This window comes from Abramis brama (assembly GCF_963993115.1).
Source record: "Abramis brama genome assembly, chromosome: 12".
Lineage (NCBI taxonomy): Eukaryota > Metazoa > Chordata > Actinopteri > Cypriniformes > Leuciscidae > Abramis > Abramis brama.
The window spans coordinates 1,415,910-1,443,845 of record NC_139974.1 but is presented as its reverse complement, the minus strand read 5'-3'; the positions used below and the strand labels follow the sequence as shown (position 1 = coordinate 1,443,845).

General features: G+C 37.3%; 1 protein-coding gene across 1 annotated transcript; it reads right to left on the bottom strand.

Annotated features, from left to right (window-relative positions):
* Positions 1-889: 889 nt before the first annotated feature.
* On the bottom strand, positions 890-26,344 carry slc6a19a.2 (solute carrier family 6 member 19a, tandem duplicate 2; the record flags this gene model as incomplete). Its single annotated transcript, XM_084131394.1, has 12 exons — positions 890-1,117; positions 3,038-3,200; positions 3,321-3,480; positions 4,350-4,554; positions 8,250-8,406; positions 9,462-9,590; positions 10,248-10,360; positions 11,587-11,697; positions 13,136-13,317; positions 15,271-15,408; positions 16,295-16,435; positions 26,140-26,344. The coding sequence occupies 12 exons, from the start codon at positions 26,342-26,344 to the stop codon at positions 890-892; spliced, it is 1,932 nt and encodes a 643-aa protein (XP_083987520.1).
* Between the last annotated feature and the right edge of the window lie 1,592 nt (positions 26,345-27,936).

Here is a 27,936-nt window from a genome sequence, read left to right as displayed (position 1 = left end):
TTCATTCTATGGTTTTATGTATGAGGACATAATAAAAACTCTTTTATCAACCTCAGATGAACAACAACACATGACATATCACACAGTGTCATTATTAATTTCACAAAAATAATGAAGTCAGATGCTGATAATCACGTGATTAAGTAAAATTATCGGAAAAATATTTTATCAAATGATTTTTTTGACCAAATATTAATGTCGGAATTATGTTTTAATAACTCTAACTACTCTATATAAGTATTACAGGTTATGATCTGCTGTGTTGAACTCTTCTTATCAGCTCAGAGCGAATATCTTTACTGCATCTTTAATGCTAATCAATGTTCATTATCAAATCTGGTTATTAATTATTAAACTGGTATTGTTAAGAACAACAAGAACACATCATAAAAATACTGATAATACATTTACAATTACATGGACCTCTAATGCTTATGAGACATTTACGATTTGCATGTAAATATTATATATTACCGTCACTGTACACTGACATGAACAACAGTATTATATGAGATAAAAGCACACAATCCCCCAATAATTGATCTTAAATGAAATATTAGCTTATTTAGGATGAAAATTGATGGGGAAAAAATCAGATAAATATTTTTCTTGCTCCTGACTTCCAGTTCGATGTGCGTGAAGCCACAGCAAAGGCATCTGGGTAAACGGCTGACATTATTGTTAGACTTTGTGTAGATGTCAGTAATGGTTTGTGTATCTCCAAGACAATAAAATAGACACATGTGAACTCCACTTTGCGTATATACATACAAACAACAGTAACTGAAACAGTTCAATCACGTCAGTGCAAATCCCGTGTGTAAACTCGAGCAGTGAAGGTCAAAGGTCAGGCCAGTATAAATCCCTCGTGTGTGTGTGTGTGGTGTCCTCAGCTCCGGCTGTGACTGTTGGTCTCGTCGGGCTGTATCTGTATTTTGTCAGAGATGGAGTAGAGCTGCTCGCCGGTGTGTGTGTCCTCGGATGAACAGCACCGGTTCCTGATGAGTTTGTACAGAGCCACGGCTGGGATCACCAGCGCTGGGACGCCGGACAGAATGAAGATGATCGCGTAAATCCAGTCCGGGTACGAGCGCGTCGCCAGCAGAGGGAAGTTCTCCTGTCAATCACACACACACACACATATAAATACATATTAATAATAAATAAATATATAAACAAATGAGTAATACGTAAAGAGTGATAAATAAACTTGTAATGCATAAACAAGTGTAGTAAATATAAATAATAAATACATGAGTAATAAACAAATAATAGGCCCTATGTGTAATATGTAAATATGAGTAATACATATGAATAATATAATGTGTAAATAAATGAGTATTAAATACTCATTTATTTACATTCTATTAATTATTCATATGTTACTCATATTTATGTATTAAACATTTATGTTTATTACTTATGTATTTATTATTCATATTTATTTATTACACTATTTATGTATTACAAGTTTATATATTACAGTTTTTTATTTATTGCTCATTATTAAACATTTATTTATTTATCGCTCATTTATGTATTCATATGTATTATTCGTATTTATTCTTATTTATGTTTTTGTTTATTTATTACTCATGTATTTATAATTCATATTTATTTATTACATTTGTTTATGACTTATTCATATTTATCATACATTTATTTATTACAAATGTATTTACATTTATTGATTAATTTATTATTCATATTACTCATATTTACATATTTATATTTTTGTATTACTCATATTTATTTATTTATTTATTTATTGGCAATTTATTTATTATTCATATGTATTACTCATATTTTTATTTATGTTTTACACATGTATTTATCAGACACTATACACATTTTGTGATGTAAATGTGGCAGATTTTGTCAATTTTCTTCAGCTGTCACTGGATCACAGTTACTTTATTAATTAATTTCTGAAAACTAAATTAGAAAACATACCTAAAAGTACCTTTCTTTCTTTTCTTTTTTTAAAATAGCCAAAACTATTGGATATTCTAGGAGTTTGTCCAGAAATTAATGACATAAATTGATATTTTTTATCCCATTCAAATCTACTTCTTTTTGTTTTACCATAGAAATGAAATTATTATAATGGCAACCCTTGCTGACTTAGATTGATCTATAGGCATATTCAGAGCATGTGATTGGATACGGTGTGGTGCGGATGGGCACCTAGAGCCCTATTTTAACCATCTAAGCGCATGGTCTAAAACACAGGGTGCAAGTTCATTTAGAGCGTGTCCGAATCCACTTTTGCTAGTTAAAAATGGTCGGTGCTCCCGGCGCATGATCTAAAAGGGTTGTCCCTATTCTCTTAATGAGGAATGGGTGTGTTTTTGGATTTACGTGCGTTAAACCAATCAGAGTCTCATCTCCCATTCCCTTTAAATGCCAGTTGTGCTCGCGCGATGGTGGATTCGCTATTTACATGACGGAATTTGATAGTGGAAAGACCGAACGCGTCTCCAGAGCGCAAACGGATCTGCTCGTGCGCGAGCAGAACATCTACGGGACAAGCCGGATTCACCATATCTTTATGTACACAATAATAATCTTTTACATTGTAATCCTTTTATTTTTAATATTTTGCATGTTTGTGTGCTGCTGTGTGTCCCTGTGTGTGTAATAAGCAGAGTGTGTGTGTAATAAGCAGAGTGTACGCGCGTTGTGTGACCCGCCTATAGGCGCACATTACTGACGCGCTCTTTGAATAACAAAAAAAATATTGTGCCATTGACTTTAGAGCAGGTTTCAGTTGGTCAACGGCAACGCCGTTTCCTCAAAATAGCAACGCACCAACAATGCGCCTGAACACACACTCGTTCTCAGACCAGCAGCCCATGGGCGCACAAATGCATTTGCTATTTAAACAACGTGGCGAAGGATGTGAAAATGATAACTGCGTCAGGCTGAAACTAGCAAAGCACACTTGCATCGCGCTTGGCGCTGCATTGCGCCGAGTGTGAGATAGGGCCCTAAGTGTATAATTGCATATATATGAGTATATATGAGATGCACGTACCGACTCTGGGTCCCAGGCGATGTACGTCAGCTCTTTGCTCACAGTCGTGATTAAGTAGAACAGGAATATGACCAGAACTATGAGAGGACTGATCAGTCTCCAGGTGGCTTGCCAGAAGAAGTTGGGCTTGTGCCCGATCATGAACTCAATGTCGTCATTGAACCTGCGTGCAGAAATCATGCACAGCGTCACAAACCAATCATCCAGCTGCAATCGTGTGGCTTGGCATGCAAATCTCACTTGCCAACATTCATTTTTCCATGCATCCTTGCCATAGACTCACCTGTCGATCCCATAAATGTAAGATACAGCCATCATCTCACAGAAAGCAATGATCAGTAAAGGAATGGATCCTGCAAAGCCATCGAACAGAGCCAGCCAATAGTCACCAGAACCCTGAGCGAAGATGATCGCAAGACCAAAAGAGACCAAACACACCAGACCTGAAACACAATGAAAACACAGAAGATCCAGTAATTAGTTCAGTCACCAGAAATCTATTTTTATGGAATATTGCAGTTTATTCTGGTGATTTATTGGTGAACAGCATTAAATTCATGTTCCTCGTAATCTTGAATCAGAATCCCCCCCCCCCCCCCCTTCTGTGATGATGTGGGCGGGGCAACCTGTCACTCACATGAAATCAGCCAATAGCAAACCACAACCATCCAATCAATTCCCACAGACAAAATCAAGCCCCGCCCACATTTGTTCTTGTTCCAGAAGCGTCTCACTCAGATATACAGTCAAACCAAAAATTATTCAGACACCAAATATTATTTTTGATATTGTTTTACTAGTGTGTGCAGGATTCTATAGTTTATTTATGTAAGTGAGGAGTGCAAAATAAAGTAAACTGTGACATATTATACCCAACAATTCTTCATAAAGTGACTATCAGTAACATTATACAAATTTGGGACCCAAAATGATTCGGACACTTTGAGCTGAGCATGTTTTGCTGAAGTATTTTTTCTTTAATTGCTAATGCTCTTTTTACACACAGACTGAAGACAATGAAGCATTGCTTGGTGATTGGTTGAGCTAAACTGGTATTATCTAACTGTGTAGTTAAATTTAACAGCTGACAGATATTCAACATAATTCATGTGTGAGACAGTCTAACAGAAGGACGGACAAAACCAGTCAAATATCAACTGAGTTCTGCTCATATTTTATTCCCATTTTCTAAACTATAGTGAATAAACTGTGATAATGTGAGAGATGTTGAAGGAGTCTGAATATATTTTGGTTTGACTGTAAGACAAGCGCTACTTCTGTTTCATGCCGACTTCATTCTGTGTACATGTACCTGTGTAAACCTCCTTCGGCCACTTCTTGGGGAGGATATTGAGGTCCTGGAGAGGAGCGACGACACCTTCAACACTCCCGAACATGGTGGACAGTCCCAGACAGAAGAGCATGATGAAGAACAGCACTGACCAGATTGGAGAGACGGGCATCTTGGTGATGGCCTCGGTGAACACGATGAAGGCCAAGCCGGTTCCCTCGACGCCCTGCGACAGATCACAGGACAAGGTTCAAAGTAGTTTTTTTCAATTTAAGTAAAACCCTTATTAAAACAGTCATATTTATGAATATTAAGCGTAGTGTCAGTTCTGGCAGGTCACGTTAGTCAAGCTCTCATCAGTGACTCTCAGCTGATCCACATCTACCTATAGGAATACGACGCCCATCACTGTATACATATATAAGCTCCTTCAGTATTATCAGCAGCTATCGCGTTTCTCAGGAGCGGATTACCCTCCTCCCTCCCCAGCTCCTCTCGTTTCTCAGGAGCGAAAACCCTCCTCCATCCCCAGCTCCTCTCGTTTCTCAGGAGCTCATTGCCCTCCTTCGTCCCCAGCTCCTCTCGTTTCTCAGGAGCGGATTACCCTCCTCCCTCCCCAGCTCTTCTCGTTTCTCAGGAGCTCATTACCCTCCTCCGTCCCCAGCTCCTCTCGTTTCTCAGGAGCTCATTGCCCTCCTTCGTCCCCAGCTCCTCTCGTTTCTCAGGAGCTCATTGCCCTCCTCCGTCCCCAGCTCCTCTCGTTTCTCAGGAGCTCATTGCCCTCCTTCGTCCCCAGCTCCTCTCGTTTCTCAGGAGCTCATTACCCTCCTCCGTCCCCAGCTCCTCTCGTTTCTCAGGAGCTCATTGCCCTCCTCCGTCCCCAGCTCCTCTCGTTTCTCAGGAGCTCATTGCCCTCCTTCGTCCCCAGCTCCTCTCGTTTCTCAGGAGCTCATTGCCCTCCTCCGTCCCCAGCTCCTCTCGTTTCTCAGGAGCTCATTGCCCTTCTTCGTCCCCAGCTCCTCTCGTTTCTCAGGAGCTGATTACCCTCCTCCATCCCCAGCTCCTCTCGTTTTTTTAGGAGCTCATTACCCTCCTCCCTCCCCAGCTCCTCTCGTTTCTCAGGAGATAATTACCCTCCTCCATCCCCAGCTCCTCTCGTTTCTCAGGAGATAATTACCCTCCTCCATCCCCAGCTCCTCTCGTTTCTCAGGAGCTCATTACCCTCCTCCCTCCCCAGCTCCTCTCGTTTCTCAGGAGCTCATTACCCTCCTCCCTCCCCAGCTCCTCTCGTTTCTCAGGAGCTCATTACCCTTCTCCATCCCCAGCTCCTCTCGTTTCTCAGGAGCTCATTACCCTCCTCCCTCCCCAGCTCCTCTCGTTTCTCAGGAGCTCATTACCCTCCTCCGTCCCCAGCTCCTCTCGTTTCAGCTCCTCTCGTTTCTCAGGAGCTCATTACCCTCCTCCGTCCCCAGCTCCTCTCGTTTCAGCTCCTCTCGTTTCTCAGGAGCTCATTACCCTCCTCCCTCCCCAGCTCCTCTCGTTTCTCAGGAGCTCATTACCCTCCTCCCTCCCCAGCTCCTCTCGTTTCTCAGGAGCTCATTACCCTCCTCCCTCCCCAGCTCCTCTCGTTTCTCAGGAGCTCATTACCCTTCTCCATCCCCAGCTCCTCTCGTTTCTCAGGAGCTCATTACCCTCCTCCCTCCCCAGCTCCTCTCGTTTCTCAGGAGCTCATTACCCTCCTCCGTCCCCAGCTCCTCTCGTTTCAGCTCCTCTCGTTTCTCAGGAGCTCATTACCCTCCTCCGTCCCCAGCTCCTCTCGTTTCAGCTCCTCTCGTTTCTCAGGAGCTCATTACCCTCCTCCCTCCCCAGCTCCTCTCGTTTCTCAGGAGCTCATTACCCTCCTCCGTCCCCAGCTCCTCTCGTTTCTCAGGAGCTCATTACCCTCCTCCCTCCCCAGCTCCTCTCATTTCTCAGGAGCTCATTACCCTCCTCCCTCCCCAGCTCCTCTCGTTTCTCAGGAGCTCATTACCCTCCTCCGTCCCCAGCTCCTCTCGTTTCTCAGGAGCTCATTACCCTCCTCCCTCCCCAGCTCCTCTCGTTTCTCAGGAGCTCATTACCCTCCTCCATCCCCAGCTCCTCTCGTTTCTCAGGAGCGAATTACCCTCCTCCCTCCCCAGCTCCTCTCGTTTCTCAGGAGATAATTACCCTCCTCCATCCCCAGCTCCTCTCGTTTCTCAGGAGCTCATTGCCCTCCTCCATCCCCAGCTCCTCTCGTTTCTCAGGAGCTCATTACCCTCCTCCATTCCCAGCTCCTCTAGTTTCTCAGGAGCTCATTACCCTCCTCCCTCCCCAGCTTCTCTCGTTTCTCAGGAACTCATTACCCTCCTCCCTCCCCAGCTCCTCTCGTTTCTCAGGAGATAATTACCCTCCTCCATCCCCAGCTCCTCTCGTTTCTCAGGAGCTCATTGCCCTCCTCCATCCCCAGCTCCTCTCGTTTCTCAGGAGCTCATTACCCTCCTCCATTCCCAGCTCCTCTAGTTTCTCAGGAGCTCATTACCCTCCTCCCTCCCCAGCTTCTCTCGTTTCTCAGGAGCTCATTACCCTCCTCCCTCCCCAGCTCCTCTAGTTTCTCAGGAGCTCATTACCCTCCTCCATCCCCAGCTCCTCTAGTTTCTCAGGAGCTCATTACCCTCCTCCATCCCCAGCTCCTCTAGTTTCTCAGGAGCTCATTACCCTTCTCCATCCCCAGCTCCTCTCGTTTCTCAGGAGCGGATTACCCTCCTCCATCCCCAGCTCCTCTCGTTTCTCAGGAGCTCATTACCCTTCTCCATCCCCAGCTCCTCTCGTTTCTCAGGAGCTCATTACCCTCCTCCATCCCCAGCTCCACCTGTCTCTGTCAGGATTCGGCATTCTGATTCCCCCTTGAATCAGACTAAATTATCGAATTATGTTGTACTTTAAAATCTTGAATTAATGATATCTGCAATACATTCATGTTGGTTCTGTTCTGTTTACCCTAAAGGTGGTTATTGCTGCTCTTATCCATGCTAGGCTAACCAGAACAGAACCAGACCGCCAATACAACTGTATGCTAACTGTCAATAGTATTTGACGATAGTAGTCCTGACAGAAAAGTACTTGAAAAGTGCTTGAATTATTGAAAGACAATATATACATGTATACATTTTTCTTCGAAAAAACACAAATAAAAAATTTCCAAGCAAAAATAATAGTGCATATATATCCGTCTGATATAGATATTGAGCCATTTCACATGGATATAAGCGCAGGGTTCGTACAACGTGCTTAAAATGCTTGAATTTGACTTTTTGAAATGTAAGTCCAGGAAAATCTTTGAAAACAGACATTTATGAAAAGATACTTGAAAAGTGCTTGAATTATTGAAAGACAACATATGTGAAATTAGTGTTTAATTTTATTGATAAAACAATCTTTTCACACAGAATTAATGCTGCCCGTCTGATATAGATATAGAGCTATTTCGCATGACTATGAGTGTGATATTGCTCATAAATATCCAAGTATATGATACAGCTTTTATTCTTCAGGCCCATCATATCCATCAAGGAGAGCGATATCTTTGTCATAATATCCTTTCAATGGTTAAGGGGATTTCATATGTTGGGCTTGAATAGATTTTGAAATCCTATTAAAATTGCATTTCTGGAATACCTTTTTTAGAATTTGAAAGATATTAAAGATATTGGTTGATAAGTGAGATCTTTGATTGTATTCCTTGAAAACCAAAAACAGTAGTGCTTGAAAAGTCCTGGAGTTTAATTTACAGTATCCGTACGAACACTGATGCGATCAGCTAGATCTGCTGCCTGTTTACTCTCGCTATCTGACCCTCATTTAGAAACGCTGTAGTCGATCTCACATACACACACACACACACACCTGACTGAGGAAGGTCTGCATGTCGCAGGTCTTGAGCTGGAGCTCCTGAATGACGGCTGGTGTCGTGTTGTTGAGATGCTGAAGAACACTGTTATAGTTGCTCTCTGTGACGTTTCCCTCCGGCAGATCAAACGTGTTCATCAGAGCCAGGATGTTACTGTCGAGAAACAAAAGCGCAAATTGAGTAAATTCTCTTTAAAAAATGAGAAAACGATAAAAATATAAAATTACATATTTTAATGTTTATTAATTTTCTTGTTTATTCTTAATATACCTTTTTTTTAATTATGATATAAATATTCAATAACTGTATATAATATAGCCTATAACAAAATATATTATATATAATGTGTTTGTGTGTGTGTATATATATATATATATTCATGTCTATGATTTATAATTACTATAATTTGTATTTCAAAATATGTATATTATTATAAAAATATCAAATGTATTGTAATCTATTCAATGCGTTTATTAAATATAGATATATATGTTTTTTAACATGAATGTTATACATGTATTAAATATATTTATTTGATTTATGTATATAAAAAATTATAATAATGTACATTAAATAATATAACAAAATGTATAAAATAATGTATGTATTAAATATATACTTATGTAAATATATTTCATATATTTATTTTAAAATGTATTAAATATATATTAAGTAAAAATATCAAATATATTGTAATCTGTTAAATGTTTATTAAGTATATATGAATTTTATATTTATCAAATGTTTATTTAAAATACATATGTATATACAATTAAACAATGTATATTAAATAATATAACAACATATGTATTCATATAATTCATATATTTTATTAAATATATATATATTTCTTTAATAAAAAATAAAAATATCAAATATATTGTAATCTATGCAATATGTTTATTAAATATATGCATTTTATTTTTGAAATATATTAAAATTGTAAAGTTAAATTAAAAAGTAAATATGGACTCCTTTTAACTGTGGGCACTATAAACTGTTGTTCATTAATAAACTTTTCTTTTTTTCTTTGTTTTCTACAGAGAAAACAACAGTGTACAGATGTGGAATGTCATGAGAACGAGTAAATAATGGCGACTATAATTTTTTGGTGCTATAACTACTCCTGTACAGTTGTGTGTACAGATCTGCCCCTGCTGTGGTTATCTCTGATGAACAGTGTAGTTCTGAGAGAGATGCACAAGTACCCGTTCAGACAGTCGTCAAACCTCTCGGTGGCCCTGAAGCCGATGATGGAGTAAATCACGATGGCGGCGTAGACCGACGTGAAGCCGTTTATCACAGAGATGATGACGGCGTCCTGCTCACAGTTATTACTGCAGACATACAGGAGAACATGTTAGCGAGCAGGGTTTCAAAGGAACCTTTACACTCAAAATTTGGCTACAAAATTTTTATGTTACCAGACATTCAGAACTTCTACTAGCCGATATATTCTACTGATTTTCATTTCTTATTCAAACAAAATCATGTCATCTAGCTTCTCCTCTCTTCCTCTTTCATCCTTTTCACCAAAAAAGTGTTTTAGACAGATCAATACTGTACACAGAATATAAAAATTTTAGGATGTTGGATGTTGGTCTGTTCTGTCACCAAATGCTTTTTAATCTTCGCTATTGCTTCAGTTGCAAATGAACAAGCGCTGTTATTTGTAGTGTAGTGACGTGTGTGTTCAAGTAAGCCAGATATGAGCAGATTCTGTGCAACACGCTGTATTTAACATATCATGATGAATCACAAGTATTTGCACTAAATCTGCGCAGATTTGACTTACAAGAACTTCCCCAGCAAACTGATTAAACATAGTAACCCGCCTGATTGGCTCGTGATTTGACAGCATAACCCGCCACTGGTGAGTTTTACCCACATTTGGCGGGTGTTCATTTCAAACCCTGTTTGCAACGTCATCATACTGACACAAACTCATTGCTTTACTTTACAGCTGTGAAGAATAAAGAGCTGACGAGACTCACTGCACAGAGTTGTAGCTGGAGAATGAGATGAGTCCTCCAAACGCCAGAGAGAAGGAGTAAAACACCTGAGCTCCAGCGTCCAGCCACGTCGCCGGATTCAGCAGCTCGTCCAGCTGAACACACACCACCCGTGAGGAAACAGCATTCATACGCTTACATCATTCATACAGCCCTGCAGTCACAGCTGGATTCGCCTACACTTTAAGTTAATGTTAACCAGCATTAAATTGTTAATTATTGACAAAATATTAGACAGGCTGAATCAAAGTGAATAACAATAAACAATAATTAGGACAATCTCTTTAGAACTGGAGAAATGTGCTCGATAGAAGCAAGTAAATAATGAATAGAAGCGGGCCCAAGACCGAACCCTGAGGAACACCCCTCGGTTACTTTAGATGATTGTGATCGGAAATGTTTAAGTTGAACTGAGTGTGACCAGAGAGATGATCTAAATCAAGACGGGGTGCCAGTAATCCCAACACTGTGTGTTTTTGTCATTTTTAATAGTTCTATATATTTTTTATTTTAGTTTGAGTCATTTTGTTGATTTTGTCATTTTTATTAGTTATTGTTTTTTTAATAGTTCTATCTAGTTTTTATTCATTTTTAGTTATTTTAGTTCAAGTTAAACTAAGTGAAAATGAGAAGTGTTACTTTGGCAGCTAGCTGAAAACAAATACGTTTTTTTTTTTTTTTACGTTACGATTTATTTAATTTTATGTAACGAAAGTGCTTTTTTATGGTTTAAGTTTTATTTAATAACCCTGTCTACAATAGATAAATAATTAAAATGACTTGGTTCACATAAACCAAAAAGTAAAATTAAGTCAATCAGTGTCAATTTTGATTTCATGATGATGATTTTGTTGTTTCTGGAGCTCGACAGCTGTAGCCGGTGTGAAAGAACAGCCCAGATGCTGGAAAACATCTGTATTTATGCAGGAAAAGAGTCAATGATGAAACAATATCATCTGAATGACTTTCTTTCTTCACTAAAGGATGTCGGTAACACTTTACAATAAGGTTCATTAGTTAACATTAGTTAATATACTACTAACTAACATGATCTAACCATGAGCAATACATTTGTTACTGTATTTGTTCATCTTTGTTAATGTTAGTTAATAAAAATACAGTCATTCATTGTTTGTTCATGTTAGTTCACAGTGCATTAACTAACGTTAACAAGATTTTATTAATGTATTAGTAAATGTTGAAATTAACATTAACTTAGATTAATAAATGCTGTAAACGTGCAGTTCATTATTAGTTCATGTTAACTAATGTAGTTAACTAACGAAGTTTTCCATACAATCCAAGCGTAAAGTGAACTCACGTCTGGAGTGAAGAGGAACTTGATCCCGCTCACAGAGCCTTTGAGCGTCAGTCCTCTGATGAGGAAGATGGTCAGGACGACGTACGGTAACGTGGATGTCACGTACACAGCCTAGAGAGACAGAAACCACACCATCAGTATCCGAACACAGAGCCTGAAACATGAAAACCTGACATTTATTAAAACCCTTCTGCTGTGCTGAAAATCCTTCTCCTAATTTTGTGTTCTTTTAAATTGCTTGCAAATCTCATTATGCTATATTATCACCAAATAATGAATTAAATTCAATAAGGCCTACGATCAATCAGATCCAAAAAGAAAGAACAAGCTGATGAAAATATTTAATTCAATATTTGGTGATAATATAGCGTAATGAGAGATTTACAGTATAAGCAGTTTTTGTGTTGGCGGGTCATTTTTGACCCGTAACACCACGAGTGTAACAAGGTGGAGAGAGAAAAACTTTTTTTGGGAAGTTGTTACACCCTATGTGAGCAAAGTCAGTAAGTTTTAGTCCAATGAACTTGACATTAATCAGTATTTTTTTATCAGCTACGGTTCAAAATGACCTGAACACGAAGCACATTTCTCATTTAAAAATACTCATGTCGTTCAATAGAAAAATATACTCATGGAATTTGTTGTTAAAATTATTTGAAATTAATTCACTAAATTTCATGCAGTAATAAAATAAATTAATTTCTGCATTTAATGAAATATGCTTTTTTTGACTGCAATTTTTCTAAACAATAGTCATTATTTTGGTTGTGAATGTACTTTAGTATCATGAAAAAAATCTCGAAATGCAAAAAATCTCATCCCCCCCCCGTGGTGAAAATCCAGCTTTTAATGTTGTTTATGTGTCTATGTGGTGTTTTTAATATGCTTTAAGACAAAGCATGTGTAAATTCATAAGTCGACACCATTGCTGAGTATTTCCTCCTTAAAACTGCAGTGAACCAAAGACAGTCTCAAAAACACGCTTTGAAATCGCTGGTGTTTCTGACGTCACAAACTACCTTGTAACCAATCAGATCAACGTGTGATCGTCAACCAGTGGATCTCTGAGCTGAGTGAGTGAGTGGAGGCGGGGCTCATTTGCATATTCATAGAGCCGCGCATACTAAATGAGGCAAGGGTGTCGAGTTACATTCAAGATATTTTAAGCCATATAGAATTTTTTTTACTGCTTATCCAAAATCAATTACTAACCCTGAGGAGCCAATGAGCAGCGTAACATGTGAAACTAGATAACCCAAGGTCAACCAAGGCATATACCTGGGTGTGGATGTTCTAGTTAAGCATTAGCTAGCGCACAGACACCAACACTACAAAAAAAACCCTCATAAAACTGATAATCGGAGGAAACTGATACGCTGCACATGTTTTACACTATTATAAAAAGAGCACAAAGGTCAGCTGTAAAGATACCAAACGCCACTAATGGGGTCCAAAACAACACGGAAGCCCATGATTTTCCTAGCTGTGTGGTTGAGAGCGATATGAGAGCAGTACATGAGGTGTAAGTGTGATGGCCGAGAGCTTGCACCTTCCCGGTGGTCTCGATGCCTCTCAGACAGCAGACCCAGAGGAGAGTCCAGGCGCAGAACAAACACAAGACGATCCACCACTGCAGACCTCCAGAGTCCCCGATCACCGGCGTCGTGTTCAGAGTCTCTCTGTACCAGAAATAATCCACCGGAGAGCTGCGCTCGCACTCCGACACAAACCCTGCTCACACACACACACACACACACCTGGATCTGTAAATATGCCTGTGCCAAACCTTACAGTCATGCTTCAAAATCATTTGTGACCATAGACATTGGTGACATCTGAAAGCTGAACAAATAATCTTTCCAGTGATGTATGGTTTGTTAGGATAGGACAATATTTGGTCGAGATGCAACTATTGAAAATCTGGAATCTGAGGGTGCAAAAAAATCTAAACATTGAGAAAATCTCCTTTAAAGTTGATCATTTATGTTCTCGATTGTGCTGCATTCACTCACAGAAATACATGTTTTATATATTTATGGTAGGAAATTTACTATATATCTTAATGGAACATGATCTTTACTTAATATCCTAATGATTTTTGGCATACAAGAAAAATCTATAATTTTGATCCATACAATGTATTGTTGGCTATTGCCAGAAATAAACCAGTGCGACTCGTGATCCAGTGTCACATTTCATCAAGATTCAACAGACATTACATTACAGGCATGCACATTTACACACAATAAAAATAATTCAATTAATTCAATAAAATAAATAAATTAAGTCCCCCTGTGGTGTGAATCCAGCTTTTAATGTTGTTTATATGTGGTGTTTTAATATGCTTTAAGACAAAGCATGTGTAAATTCATAAGTCGACTCCATTGCTGAGTATTTCCTCCTTAAAACTGCAGTGAACCAAAGACAGTCTCAAAAACACGCTTTGAAATCGCTGGTGTTTCTGACATCACAAACTACCTTGTAACCAATCAGATCAACGTGTGATCGTCAACCAGTGGATCTCTGAGCTGAGTGAGTGAGTGGAGGCGGGGCTCATTTGCATATTCATAGAACCACGCATACTAAATGAGGCAAGGGTGTCGAGTTACATTCAAGATATTTGAAGGCATGAAGACATTTTTATCAAGGAAAAAACCTTTAAATATGTAATTTTGGTGACCAAAAGGGAGTTTTAAGGGATACAATTATTGACTTCAGGGGGACTTTAAATTTAATTTTTTTTTAAAAATAGTAAATGTAATAATAAATAAAATACATATAATAATAAAAGGAAAAGGCAAAACAATCATTTGTTTAATAATAATAATAAACAAATAAATAAAAATAAAAAATACATAAAGAAAAAAAGAAAAATGTATCACAATGACATACTTAAAGGAGCCGTATGTAAGATTGTGGCCAAAACTGGTACTGCAATCACTTTCAAATTACTGTAGAGTGGTGTATCCCTCCCCCTCCCCCCTGACTCGAGGTTGCCAGATATGCTGCAGGATCCAGCAGGAACGTAGGCTGCTACATAGCTGTGGTAACTAGAGCAGAGCTGGCAACCCGGATGCCGAAACACTACTGACTTCGTGATTGGTAGATAGGTGGAGGGTGGAGCATCAGGCCAAAACACAACATGACAACATCAACATCAGTTGAGGGCTGCAACTTCACTTTGTAATTTGACAATATCCTGGCCGTACTACTGTTGTCAGTGATATAAGTATTTGAAATGAACATGATTTCTTAATGTCTAGTGACATATCAGGGCCATTTTATGATTAATTGAAATACATTTCTTACATACAGCTCCTTTAAAACAAACAAAAATGAATCTGCCGATGGGTCAGAAAAATATACGTGTTTTCCTCTGAAGGAAGTGTGTTTTTCTGACGCCACTGGCAGATGTGTGTTCTTGTTTTAAGAATAAAACATTTCAGAACACAAACTTATTTTGCTTCATCAGTCAATGTATCTTTATTTAAGAATGTTTAGATATTTGTACTGGAAAACAAAACAAAAAATAGTGAGCAAGAATATATATATATATATATATATTATTATTATTATTATTATTATTATTTTATTTATTTATTTATTTTTTGCCATGTAAAACATTTAGCTTTTTATTTGGCGGGTTTTCTGTGGTAGTTGTGTGTGCAGTCAGGTGACCCGTACCTGTCCGGTTCTCATTGACGGGACACTGACTCCAGGGTAAAGGGTCCTGGAACGAGTTGAAGAAGTACCACATGACCCAGGCAATGATGGTGTTGTAGTACATGCCCACCATGAAGGACACCAGCATAGAGGCGATACCTGAGGGCGAGAATCACCTTTAACACCTGTTCATGTGCGAGTTCACACTGACCTGCAGTGTCTTGCATTATGGTTGATTATGATTTGACTTTTCTAACTTTAGTTAGTGTGTAATGTTGCTGTTTGAGCATAAACAACATCTGCAAAGTTACAACGCTCAAAGTTCAAAGCAAAGGGAGATATTTGCTTTTAAAGAAATCGTTTTTTAAGAACTACAACAAACGGCTGGTAGAGACTACACCACATTCCTCCCGGGTTAGTGACATCACCAACCCTAAAACATAACCCCGCCCCCTGAACACGATTTATAGATTATCAAGACAGAGTATGCTAATCAATGACTATTCAAATTCATAAACTAACCATTCAGAAATGTCCTGTTGCTTCTACATGTTGTCACTTCTTCTTGAGTCTCTCCATCATTGTCTGACTCCAGTTTGAACATAAAAGGCTAAAAGTTTTTGGTTTAAAGGTTTAAAGGTTTTTGAAATTTTCAGTTTGTGTCTTTGTGAGGTAATCAGAGCTGCTAATACACACACACACACACAAGCTCTTGAAGCTCCGCCCCCTGTGCCGGGAGCAGCAGCTCATTTGCATTTAAAGGGACAGACACAAAAACGGTATGTTTTTGCTCACCCTCAAAAAGTGAAAATTTTAACATGCTATATAAAAATATACACATACACATTCTGGGGACATCAGAGACTTATTTTACATCTTGTGAAAGGGCATAATACCACCGCTTTAACACTCACCGACTCCAGTGACGACATCTTTTGTCGGCCACCGTAACTTCTGTTGGGTGCAATTCGCAACCTCACCACTAGATGCCGCTAAAACGTACACACTGCACCTTTAACATTGAGTGTCTTGCTTTAACACTCACCGACTCCAGTGAGATACGGGTTGATGGATCTCCAGACGCCGACGCTGCCCTTCCTCAGTCTCTGTCCGATGGCAAACTCCAGATGCAGGAGCGGGATTCCCTCCAGAACCAGGAGGATCAGGAACGGGATCATAAACGCTCCTGGAAAACAGTCGGTCAGATCATTTATTTTCAGCAGCATAAACTCCTGTTATCCATTTTATGGCACACAATTTCCTTACTGGTGATTACAGTTATTTTAAATGATCCCTATTGAAGTTGCAAAAGCAACATCAAATCAAACTCTAGATTGTTTAGATCTTTTTATTGATGCTTTTCAATCAGAGAGTTACTAAAAGAAAGACAATACAGTATTTGTTTCAACATAAATCCAGCTGAAATTAAGCAAAAACATTGAACCTAATTGATTTTTCTGTCCATGTTCTTGCATTATGTTTTGTATTGTGTACTGTAGATTAGTATAGGGTAAACGAGTGTAAACGCTGTGTTTCGCTGTGTCATTCTGCAGCAGCTGTTTTGGAAACAAAGTGATGACATCAAACATCTCATCTGAATCTTTATCTGAGCGTTTGACTCTTATCAGCTCGAAGCTTCGAAAGTCCACATGATGATGAAGATAACCTGAGCTGAAGGTGAAGCTGAAAACTGCTCAGTCACTCCATGTATGATCATGACTGTGTTCTTGTGGAAGATGCGCTTTCATATCTCAGATTTCTGTTACTGTACGTTTCATTGACGTCTCAGATGTTTCTCCTCTGGAGAACCTGACACAAACAGCTGTCCTACAGTAAGAGTATAGAGATATAAAATCAACGTGGAGAAGCTCATGTTTGAGTTCATATGGAGATCTATAACTTTTGATTGCAGACCTAACCTGAAACCAATCTGAGCACAGTTTGAGACATGGTTGAGATCTCTTCCCTTTCCCTCAGTTTGAGCCGCATCGGTTGTTGAGCTGTCGGAAATACTGGTTAACCTATGACATTCTTGAAGTTTTGTGACTCTTTCTCATTTAGGGTCATGTATAGGGGTTGGGAATTCTGGAATCGAATACTTGTTATAAAATAAACATTTCTTGTTATAATTTTTTTTTCTTATCAATTCCTTTGTGAGCATTTCAATATGACTTTAACCCATTCAAGTGAGAGACTCACGCTGTTTTCAGGAGTGTGTGTATCAGTATATTAGATCAGTGCAGCTGTTAAAGGGACAGCAGCCTAATATTCCTGCTCTATAATAACACTAATATTCCTGCTCTATAATAACACTAATATTCCTGCCGTCTCTATAATAACACTAATATTCCTGCTGTCGTCTCTATAATAACACTAATATTCCTGCTCTATAATAACACTAATATTCCTGCCGTCTCTATAATAACACTAATATTCCTGCCGTCTCTATAATAACACTAATATTCCTGTCGTCTCTATAATAACACTAATATTCCTGTCGTCTCTATAATAACACTAATATTCCTGTCGTCTCGATAATAACACTAATATTCCTGCTGCCGTCTCTATAATAACACTAATATTCCGTCTCTATAATAACACTAATATTCCTGCTGCCGTCTCTATAATAACACTAATATTCCGTCTCTATAATAACACTAATATTCCTGCTGTCGTCTCTATAATAACACTAATATTCCGTCTCTATAATAACACTAATATTCCTGATCTATAATAACACTAATATTCCTGCCGTCTCTATAATAACACTAATATTCCTCTCTATAATAACACTAATATTCCTGCTGCCGTCTCTATAATAACACTAATATTCCTGCTGCCGTCTCTATAATAACACTAATATTCCTGCTGTCGTCTCTATAATAACACTAATATTCCTCTCTATAATAACACTAATATTCCTGCTGTCGTCTCTATAATAACACTAATATTCCTGCCGTCTCTATAATAACACTAATATTCCTGCTGCCGTCTCTATAATAACACTAATATTCCTGCTGCCGTCTCTATAATAACACTAATATTCCTCTCTATAATAACACTAATATTCCTGCTGTCGTCTCTATAATAACACTAATATTCCTGCCGTCTCTATAATAACACTAATATTCCTGCTGCCGTCTCTATAATAACACTAATATTCCTGCCGTCTCTATAATAACACTAATATTCCGTCTCTATAATAACACTAATATTCCGGCCGTCTCTATAATAACACTAATATTCCTGCTGTCGTCTCTATAATAACACTAATATTCCTGCTGTCGTCTCTATAATAACACTAATATTCCTGTCGTCTCGATAATAACACTAATATTCCTGCTTTCGTCTCTATAATAACACTAATATTCCGGCTGTCGTCTCTATAATAACACTAATATTCCTGTCGTCTCGATAATAACACTAATATTCCTGCTGCCGTCTCTATAATAACACTAATATTCCGTCTCTATAATAACACTAATATTCCTGCTGCCGTCTCTATAATAACACTAATATTCCGTCTCTATAATAACACTAATATTCCTGCCGTCTCTATAATAACACTAATATTCCGTCTCTATAATAACACTAATATTCCTGCCGTCTCTATAATAACACTAATATTCCTGCTGCCGTCTCTATAATAACACTAATATTCCTGCCGTCTCTATAATAACACTAATATTCCGTCTCTATAATAACACTAATATTCCGGCCGTCTCTATAATAACACTAATATTCCTGCTGTCGTCTCTATAATAACACTAATATTCCTGCTGCCGTCTCTATAATAACACTAATATTCCTGCTGTCGTCTCTATAATAACACTAATATTCCTGCTGCCGTCTCTATAATAACACTAATATTCCTGCTGCCGTCTCTATAATAACACTAATATTCCTGTCGTCTCGATAATAACACTAATATTCCTGCTTTCGTCTCTATAATAACACTAATATTCCTGCCGTCTCTATAATAACACTAATATTCCTGCTTTCGTCTCTATAATAACACTAATATTCCTGCTGTCGTCTCTATAATAACACTAATATTCCTGTCGTCTCGATAATAACACTAATATTCCTGCTGCCGTCTCTATAATAACACTAATATTCCGTCTCTATAATAACACTAATATTCCTGCTGCCGTCTCTATAATAACACTAATATTCCGTCTCTATAATAACACTAATATTCCTGCCGTCTCTATAATAACACTAATATTCCTGCTTTCGTCTCTATAATAACACTAATATTCCTGCCGTCTCTATAATAACACTAATATTCCTGCTTTCGTCTCTATAATAACACTAATATTCCTGCCGTCTCTATAATAACACTAATATTCCTGCTTTCGTCTCTATAATAACACTAATATTCCTGCTGTCGTCTCTATAATAACACTAATATTCCTGCTAATAACACTAATATTCCTGCTGCCGTCTCTATAATAACACTAATATTCCTGTCGTCTCGATAATAACACTAATATTCCTGCTGCCGTCTCTATAATAACACTAATATTCCGTCTCTATAATAACACTAATATTCCTGCTGCCGTCTCTATAATAACACTAATATTCCGTCTCTATAATAACACTAATATTCCTGCCGTCTCTATAATAACACTAATATTCCTGCTGCCGTCTCTATAATAACACTAATATTCCGTCTCTATAATAACACTAATATTCCTGCCGTCTCTATAATAACACTAATATTCCTGCTGTCGTCTCTATAATAACACTAATATTCCGTCTCTATAATAACACTAATATTCCTGCTCTATAATAACACTAATATTCCTGCTGTCGTCTCTATAATAACACTAATATTCCTCTCTATAATAACACTAATATTCCTGCCGCCGTCTCTATAATAACACTAATATTCCTGCCGTCTCTATAATAACACTAATATTCCGTCTCTATAATAACACTAATATTCCGGCCGTCTCTATAATAACACTAATATTCCTGCTGTCGTCTCTATAATAACACTAATATTCCTGCTGTCGTCTCTATAATAACACTAATATTCCTGTCGTCTCGATAATAACACTAATATTCCTGCTTTCGTCTCTATAATAACACTAATATTCCGGCTGTCGTCTCTATAATAACACTAATATTCCTGTCGTCTCGATAATAACACTAATATTCCTGCTGCCGTCTCTATAATAACACTAATATTCCGTCTCTATAATAACACTAATATTCCTGCTGCCGTCTCTATAATAACACTAATATTCCGTCTCTATAATAACACTAATATTCCTGCCGTCTCTATAATAACACTAATATTCCGTCTCTATAATAACACTAATATTCCTGCCGTCTCTATAATAACACTAATATTCCTGCTGCCGTCTCTATAATAACACTAATATTCCTGCCGTCTCTATAATAACACTAATATTCCGTCTCTATAATAACACTAATATTCCGGCCGTCTCTATAATAACACTAATATTCCTGCTGTCGTCTCTATAATAACACTAATATTCCTGCTGCCGTCTCTATAATAACACTAATATTCCTGCTGTCGTCTCTATAATAACACTAATATTCCTGCTGCCGTCTCTATAATAACACTAATATTCCTGCTGCCGTCTCTATAATAACACTAATATTCCTGTCGTCTCGATAATAACACTAATATTCCTGCTTTCGTCTCTATAATAACACTAATATTCCTGCCGTCTCTATAATAACACTAATATTCCTGCTTTCGTCTCTATAATAACACTAATATTCCTGCTTTCGTCTCTATAATAACACTAATATTCCTGTCGTTTCTATAATAACACTAATATTCCTGCTGTCGTCTCTATAATAACACTAATATTCCTGTCGTCTCGATAATAACACTAATATTCCTGCTGCCGTCTCTATAATAACACTAATATTCCGTCTCTATAATAACACTAATATTCCTGCTGCCGTCTCTATAATAACACTAATATTCCGTCTCTATAATAACACTAATATTCCTGCCGTCTCTATAATAACACTAATATTCCTGCTTTCGTCTCTATAATAACACTAATATTCCTGCCGTCTCTATAATAACACTAATATTCCTGCTTTCGTCTCTATAATAACACTAATATTCCTGCCGTCTCTATAATAACACTAATATTCCTGCTTTCGTCTCTATAATAACACTAATATTCCTGCTGTCGTCTCTATAATAACACTAATATTCCTGCTAATAACACTAATATTCCTGCTGCCGTCTCTATAATAACACTAATATTCCTGTCGTCTCGATAATAACACTAATATTCCTGCTGCCGTCTCTATAATAACACTAATATTCCGTCTCTATAATAACACTAATATTCCTGCTGCCGTCTCTATAATAACACTAATATTCCGTCTCTATAATAACACTAATATTCCTGCCGTCTCTATAATAACACTAATATTCCTGCTGCCGTCTCTATAATAACACTAATATTCCGTCTCTATAATAACACTAATATTCCTGCCGTCTCTATAATAACACTAATATTCCTGCTGTCGTCTCTATAATAACACTAATATTCCGTCTCTATAATAACACTAATATTCCTGCTCTATAATAACACTAATATTCCTGCTGTCGTCTCTATAATAACACTAATATTCCTGCTCTATAATAACACTAATATTCCTGCCGCCGTCTCTATAATAACACTAATATTCCTGCTCTATAATAACACTAATATTCCTGCCGCCGTCTCTATAATAACACTGATATTCCTGCTCTATAATAACACTAATATTCCTGCTCTATAATAACACTAATATTCCTGCCGTCTCTATAATAACACTAATATTCCTGCTGTCGTCTCTATAATAACACTAATATTCCTGCTGCCGTCTCTATAATAACATTAATTAAATGAGAAAATTCACTCGTTCTTGACTGAATAACTTTTGTATTTGTAACTATATTTGTAATGTATATTTTATTTATAAAGTGCAGTTTTGATTAGTTTCTGTAATACCTGAAATTCTTAAAACACTGTTTATTTCAATCACATCTTTGTTCAGTTGTATCTATTTGTTCTTCTTTAATTCCTGAGTGTTTACTTGTCTTTAATAATGCGAAGTTTATATTAGTTCTGCTAGTTGTTCTTCTCTGGTGTTTTTAAACCACAGGCGCTCCTTGTGTAAGTGTTCTTCAGCCTGGTGATTTCTGTTCATGATATTCAGCTACAATTAAATGTTTTGCAATAAGACTAAATGTGAATAATGTCTATGTTTTTTTTTAACCTTATTGGAATTAAATTAGGAATCGATAAGAATTGGAATCGTTAAGATTCAAACGATCCCCAACCCTAGTCATGCTTGCAAGGTGTAAAACTCTGAGGTGTTGTAGGATGTGCGTACCGAACTTCTATTACGATTATAATGTTTGTGGGTCAATTTGACACTCATAAAGGCTGGTGCACAGACCAAAAATAAAAAAGTTTTTGATGTATTTTGTTGTCAACTACCCTGCAATTGGCAGAACTTTACACTGTTGATTGACTGATACATTTATATCAGTTAATGCATGTTCATTTCACTGGGAATCGAACCCATGATTTTGCCGTTGCGAGCGTCATGATTCTACTCCTTGTTTTGAATTTTATGAAAATTAAAAAATTGTTTTTAATTTTTCTTGAAAAATCTACTTCTAGACCATTGCTCTGATTTTCACCAAAATTGAACCAGATCATCTTCAGACCATGCTGACAAAAAGTTATGGAATTCAAGTAAATTTGTCAATCTCTTCTTGAATAACGCGCAAACAAATTTGACGACAAGCATGCCATATGTGAGGCTATATCTCCACAGCGCTTTATCGTATTTTTACTAAACTTGGTGTGTTTTATGACAACCATGACCTGAGGCTACCTGCATAGTCTCTGCACAGTGCCACCTAGTGGTCAGGAGATATGACAAATTGACAATTAGCTTATAACTGAACAGTTTGGCCAAAAACTGGTCTCTTTAGTTTCGGTGCAGGATGCCGAGTCAAACGAGACCAAATTTTCCCATATGCCATTTTGGTTGTCGGCCATTTTTAATTTTGTCATAAAATGCTATATTTTTACGAACGCATTGGCATATCGTTATGAAACTCGGTAAGTGTCATCAGCAAAAAAACAGCACAAACATGCTAGCAAACACTTAGCTAAGAGCTAAAGCATGCTATTAATGCAATTAAATAGGAATTTGCTGTAACTCAGGCATGGAATGTCCAATCTGCCCCAGACTTACTATGTAACATGCTAGAAACATGCTAAAACATGCTAGCAACACTTAGCTAAGTGCTAAAGCATGCTAGAAGTGATAAAGGAAGTTGTTGTTACTTAAGCATACAATGTCCAATCTGCCCCAAACCAACAGTCCTGCCCTGAACACATCTACATGGCGATATTCAGTTATAGTCATAGCGCCACCTACTGGCAACAGGAAGTGACATGGTTACCCTGTAATGCAGTACTAGCCACATACTAAAATATGCCATTGTGTTCTAAACATGCTAGAAACATACTAAACATGCTAGCAATACTTAGCTGAGTGATAAAGTATGCTATTATCACCATAATAAAGGACATTTTTGTAACTGACTTTGACATACCATACTCCTATATTTACCTACTTAAATGCACATTGCACACCGTGCTCTGTCTTTCTAAAGCCACTGGGTGGCGGTGGCACGGGTGTGAGGGCCCTTTCACCGCTGCTTGCAGCTTTAATTATTTCTCTATATTTGTAACGGTCACCAGCTGGAGTGCCCTTGAGAGCCACCAGAGGGCACTCCACATCAGACACTCCAGGGCACTCCACATTTCCCATAACTCACTGCCCGGACTCTTCATCCATTATCACATTCACCTGTGTGTCATTACATTGTTTAGTTCACCCCATATAAGCCTGGTTTTCTCATTCATTCTCTGCGAAGTCTTGTTCGCAGCTTGTTCCATGTTGCATATGTGACATTTTTCAGATTTATGCCAGTTTAGTTGATTTTATTTGCCAATTTCTATAAAAATGCTCTCTGTTGCAGTGACATACGTGTGTGTTTGTGTGTGTGTGTATGAGATAGAAAGTTCGTTCCACTTTGGGATTATGCTCTAGGACCAGACCTTGATTTAAATGTAATTTTTTTTTAGATTTATGCCAGTTTAGTTGATTTTATTTGCCAATTTCTATAAAAATGCTCTCTGTTGCAGTGACATACGTGTGTGTTTGTGTGTGTGTGTGTATGAGATAGAAAGTTCGTTCCACTTTGGGATTATGCTCTAGGACCAGACCTTGATTTAAATGTAATTTTTTTTTAGATTTATGCCAGTTTAGTTGATTTTATTTGCCAATTTCTGTAAAAATGTTCTCTGTTGCAGTGACATACGTGTGTGTTTGTGTGTGTGTGTATGAGATAGAAAGTTCGTTCCACTTTGGGATTATGCTCTAGGACCAGACCTTGATTTAAATGTAATTCTTTTTAGATTTATGCCAGTTTAGTTGATTTTATTTGCCAATTTCTGTAAAAATGCTCTCTGTTGCAGTCACATACATATTTGTGGATGTTTAGATAGATTATGTAGGAAAAGTCACAGTGATGCCTCTGAGATGAAGGTAAAAATTTTAAAAAATGAAGGAAAAGTCCAGTGGGGTCAGTCTGACCCCAAAGAGTGATTAAGGGTTAATGTTTAACTATAATCGTTTTACGTGTCTGCTTTCAGCCCATTACAAGCCTTTGGGTTTTATGAGGCGTGTTTATAGTGGTCTTTCTGTGGACCCATCATATGCGTATGAAAACACACAGAATTACATCACTTCCATCTTCAAAAAGCTAACAAACATTGGAGTGTTTATTACTATTTACTATTCCCAGAAACACTTTTAGACGAATTGCTTTTAATACATTGATATGTTTAAAAAATGTACAAGCCAATTTTTCTCTAAATCAAATATTTTCATGCATTGCTCCTTTAAAACTATCATAAAAATGTCTTAATGTCATTATATTACATGCAAAACATCAAATCAAGTGGCTTTGATGGTAAATGAAGCACAAAAACAACTGTTGTTGGGTTTGAAATGCTAATAGATGTCGTGTCTGTCAGTGTTTGCGGTTAGTTGGTTAGTTAGTGGATGATGTTGCTAGTTAATTTAATTATGAACTGACTTCATACATGCACTAAAAATCACTGATTCAAACAAACTGAGACTTCAGACATTAGTGCACTCAAAAAAATATGTAAGATTTATGTATTTGAATTGCATATAAAACTTTCAACTTACACAGTTTTAACATAAACAAATAAACTTAATGTGATGCATGTTTGTCAGTCATGCATAAATGAAACGGGTCAGATTTGTGTTTTAAATACACAATAACCAGGTTCATATATTTATCATCAATACATTTAATTTGTTTCAATCTCATGCATTTTAACTGAATATTGCTTGTTTCATTTCAACCATATTCACACTTTTCAACTGAATACATATGAACACATTTATGCTGATTCTAAGCAATTTGAATAAATGCACTTTTAAAAATGTGATCTTTTAAATATGATCAAATAGATGCAAATAGTTAATAAACTATACTGTGATTTTTCTGAGCTCGACTGACAAATGTGCATCATATTAAGTTTGTTAGTTTATGTCAAAACTGTGTGATACAAATGCATGGAAGATTTAAATTAGTGCTGGGGAACGATTAATCGCATCCAAAATAAAAGTTTGTGTTCACATAATATATGTGTGTGTACTGTGTGTAATTATTTTGTATATACTGTATATGTATAAGTCTCTGTGCATGTCTAACTCTCTCATGTGTAAGTTTTCTATGTTTCCAGGTAAAAAGAATGATAAATGTGTGTGTGTGTGTGTCACCTCCTCCGTGGCTCTGGCACAGATACGGGAACCTCCAGACGTTCCCCAGTCCCACACAGAAGCCCACACAGGTCAGCATGTACTGGGTTTTGTTGTCCCACTGCGGGCGTTCTCCAGCCTCCTCCAGCTCCAGCTTCTCCAGCTCGGCGTGAGAGGGGATCCGCTCATCCAGACCCGGGTTCGGGAGCTTCAGCTTCAGCCTCATCCTCACACTGCAGGGTGATCGAGCTTCAGGGAAGTGTGTGTTCTCTCTCAGAGATGAAGAGATGCAGTGATGACAGGAGATGCCAATAAATACTGGCAGTGACTTTCACAGGGTGACCTTTAGCACTGACATCCCTCACACACACACACACACACACACACACACACACACACACACATACTCACACATATGCCGTTTTGACAGGTTAGACTCGAGGTGTGGGATCAAGGTTTGTCTGGTTGGAAAGGGCAGGTAATCATATCTGTGCATTCTTGCATTTTGAAAATATTTTTTGGTTATAAAAAATATCTTTTATTCAGAAAGGACACGTTAACATTTATAATGTTACAAAAGATTCTATTTCAGACACATGCTGTTCCACAGAACACCCACCCAAAGAACAGCATGTGTCTGAAATAGAATCTTTTGTAACATTATAAATGTTAACGTGTCCTTTCTGAATAAAAGATATTTTTTATAACCAAAAAATATTTTCAAAGAAAGTATTCAACAAAGAATCCTGAAAAAATAAAAAATAAAAATATATCAGTTTCCACACAAATATGACACTGTTTTCAACACTGATAATAATCATAAATGAGCATCAAATCATCATATTAGAGTGATTTCTGAAGGATCATGTGACACTGAAGACTGGAGTAATGATGCTGAACATTCAGCTTTGATCACAGGAATAAATTACAGTTTACTATATTCACATAGAGAACAGCTGATTTAAATTAGAATAATATTTCACTATTTTTACTGTATTTTTTGATCTAATAAATGTAGTGTTGGTGAGCAGAAGAGACCCCAAACTTAAAAAAGTAGTGTATATCGGCTTTTGTAAAATTTCATGATTTCTTTTTCATGTTCTTTGAATTTGCTGGATTAATTTTATGCAAATTTTGTTTTATCATAGATTTTATTTTTCATTTTCTAGATTGTTTTTCCTTATTGCTTTTTTCCTTACAATTATTATTTTACTAATACTAAACTTTTTTTTTTTTTTTGCGCAGTTAAATAGGCATGAAAATAAACTCACAATAAAAAATAATAACAATAAATTATCTGTATTCAAAATATATATATTTTATCATTATTTTGAATTTTGGGTTCAAAATATTTATTAATATTCATAAAATTTGACCTTTTATTTACCTTAAATGTTATCGCCTTAGTCGCTTATCAGTTTTTTATCAGTTAATATATTATTTTATCAGTGATTGAGATCCCTCTGAATGACTCAGCTATATAATAACTTGTTGTTTATTCCTCTGATATTATGAACGAGTGAAGAGAAACTGACGGGTTTACCAGGGGTGGGTTTCCAGGTCAAGAGTGTCCTATCTTACAGATATACACCATATATAGCATCATAAACCCATGCACATCCCATCCTGAAGTCCACCGAGGTTTATAGTAAACGAGTGTGTGTGTTATGCGGGAATCATTGATGGCGTTTGAACAGCTCAGCTTCACATCGAGACGTTTTCAAGACACTTATTGACTCGTCTGATGCGATTACCTAAGATGTGAGATGCTGATTTCATGTTTCAGCGCTTCATCCAGTCAATTATTTGTGATTAACA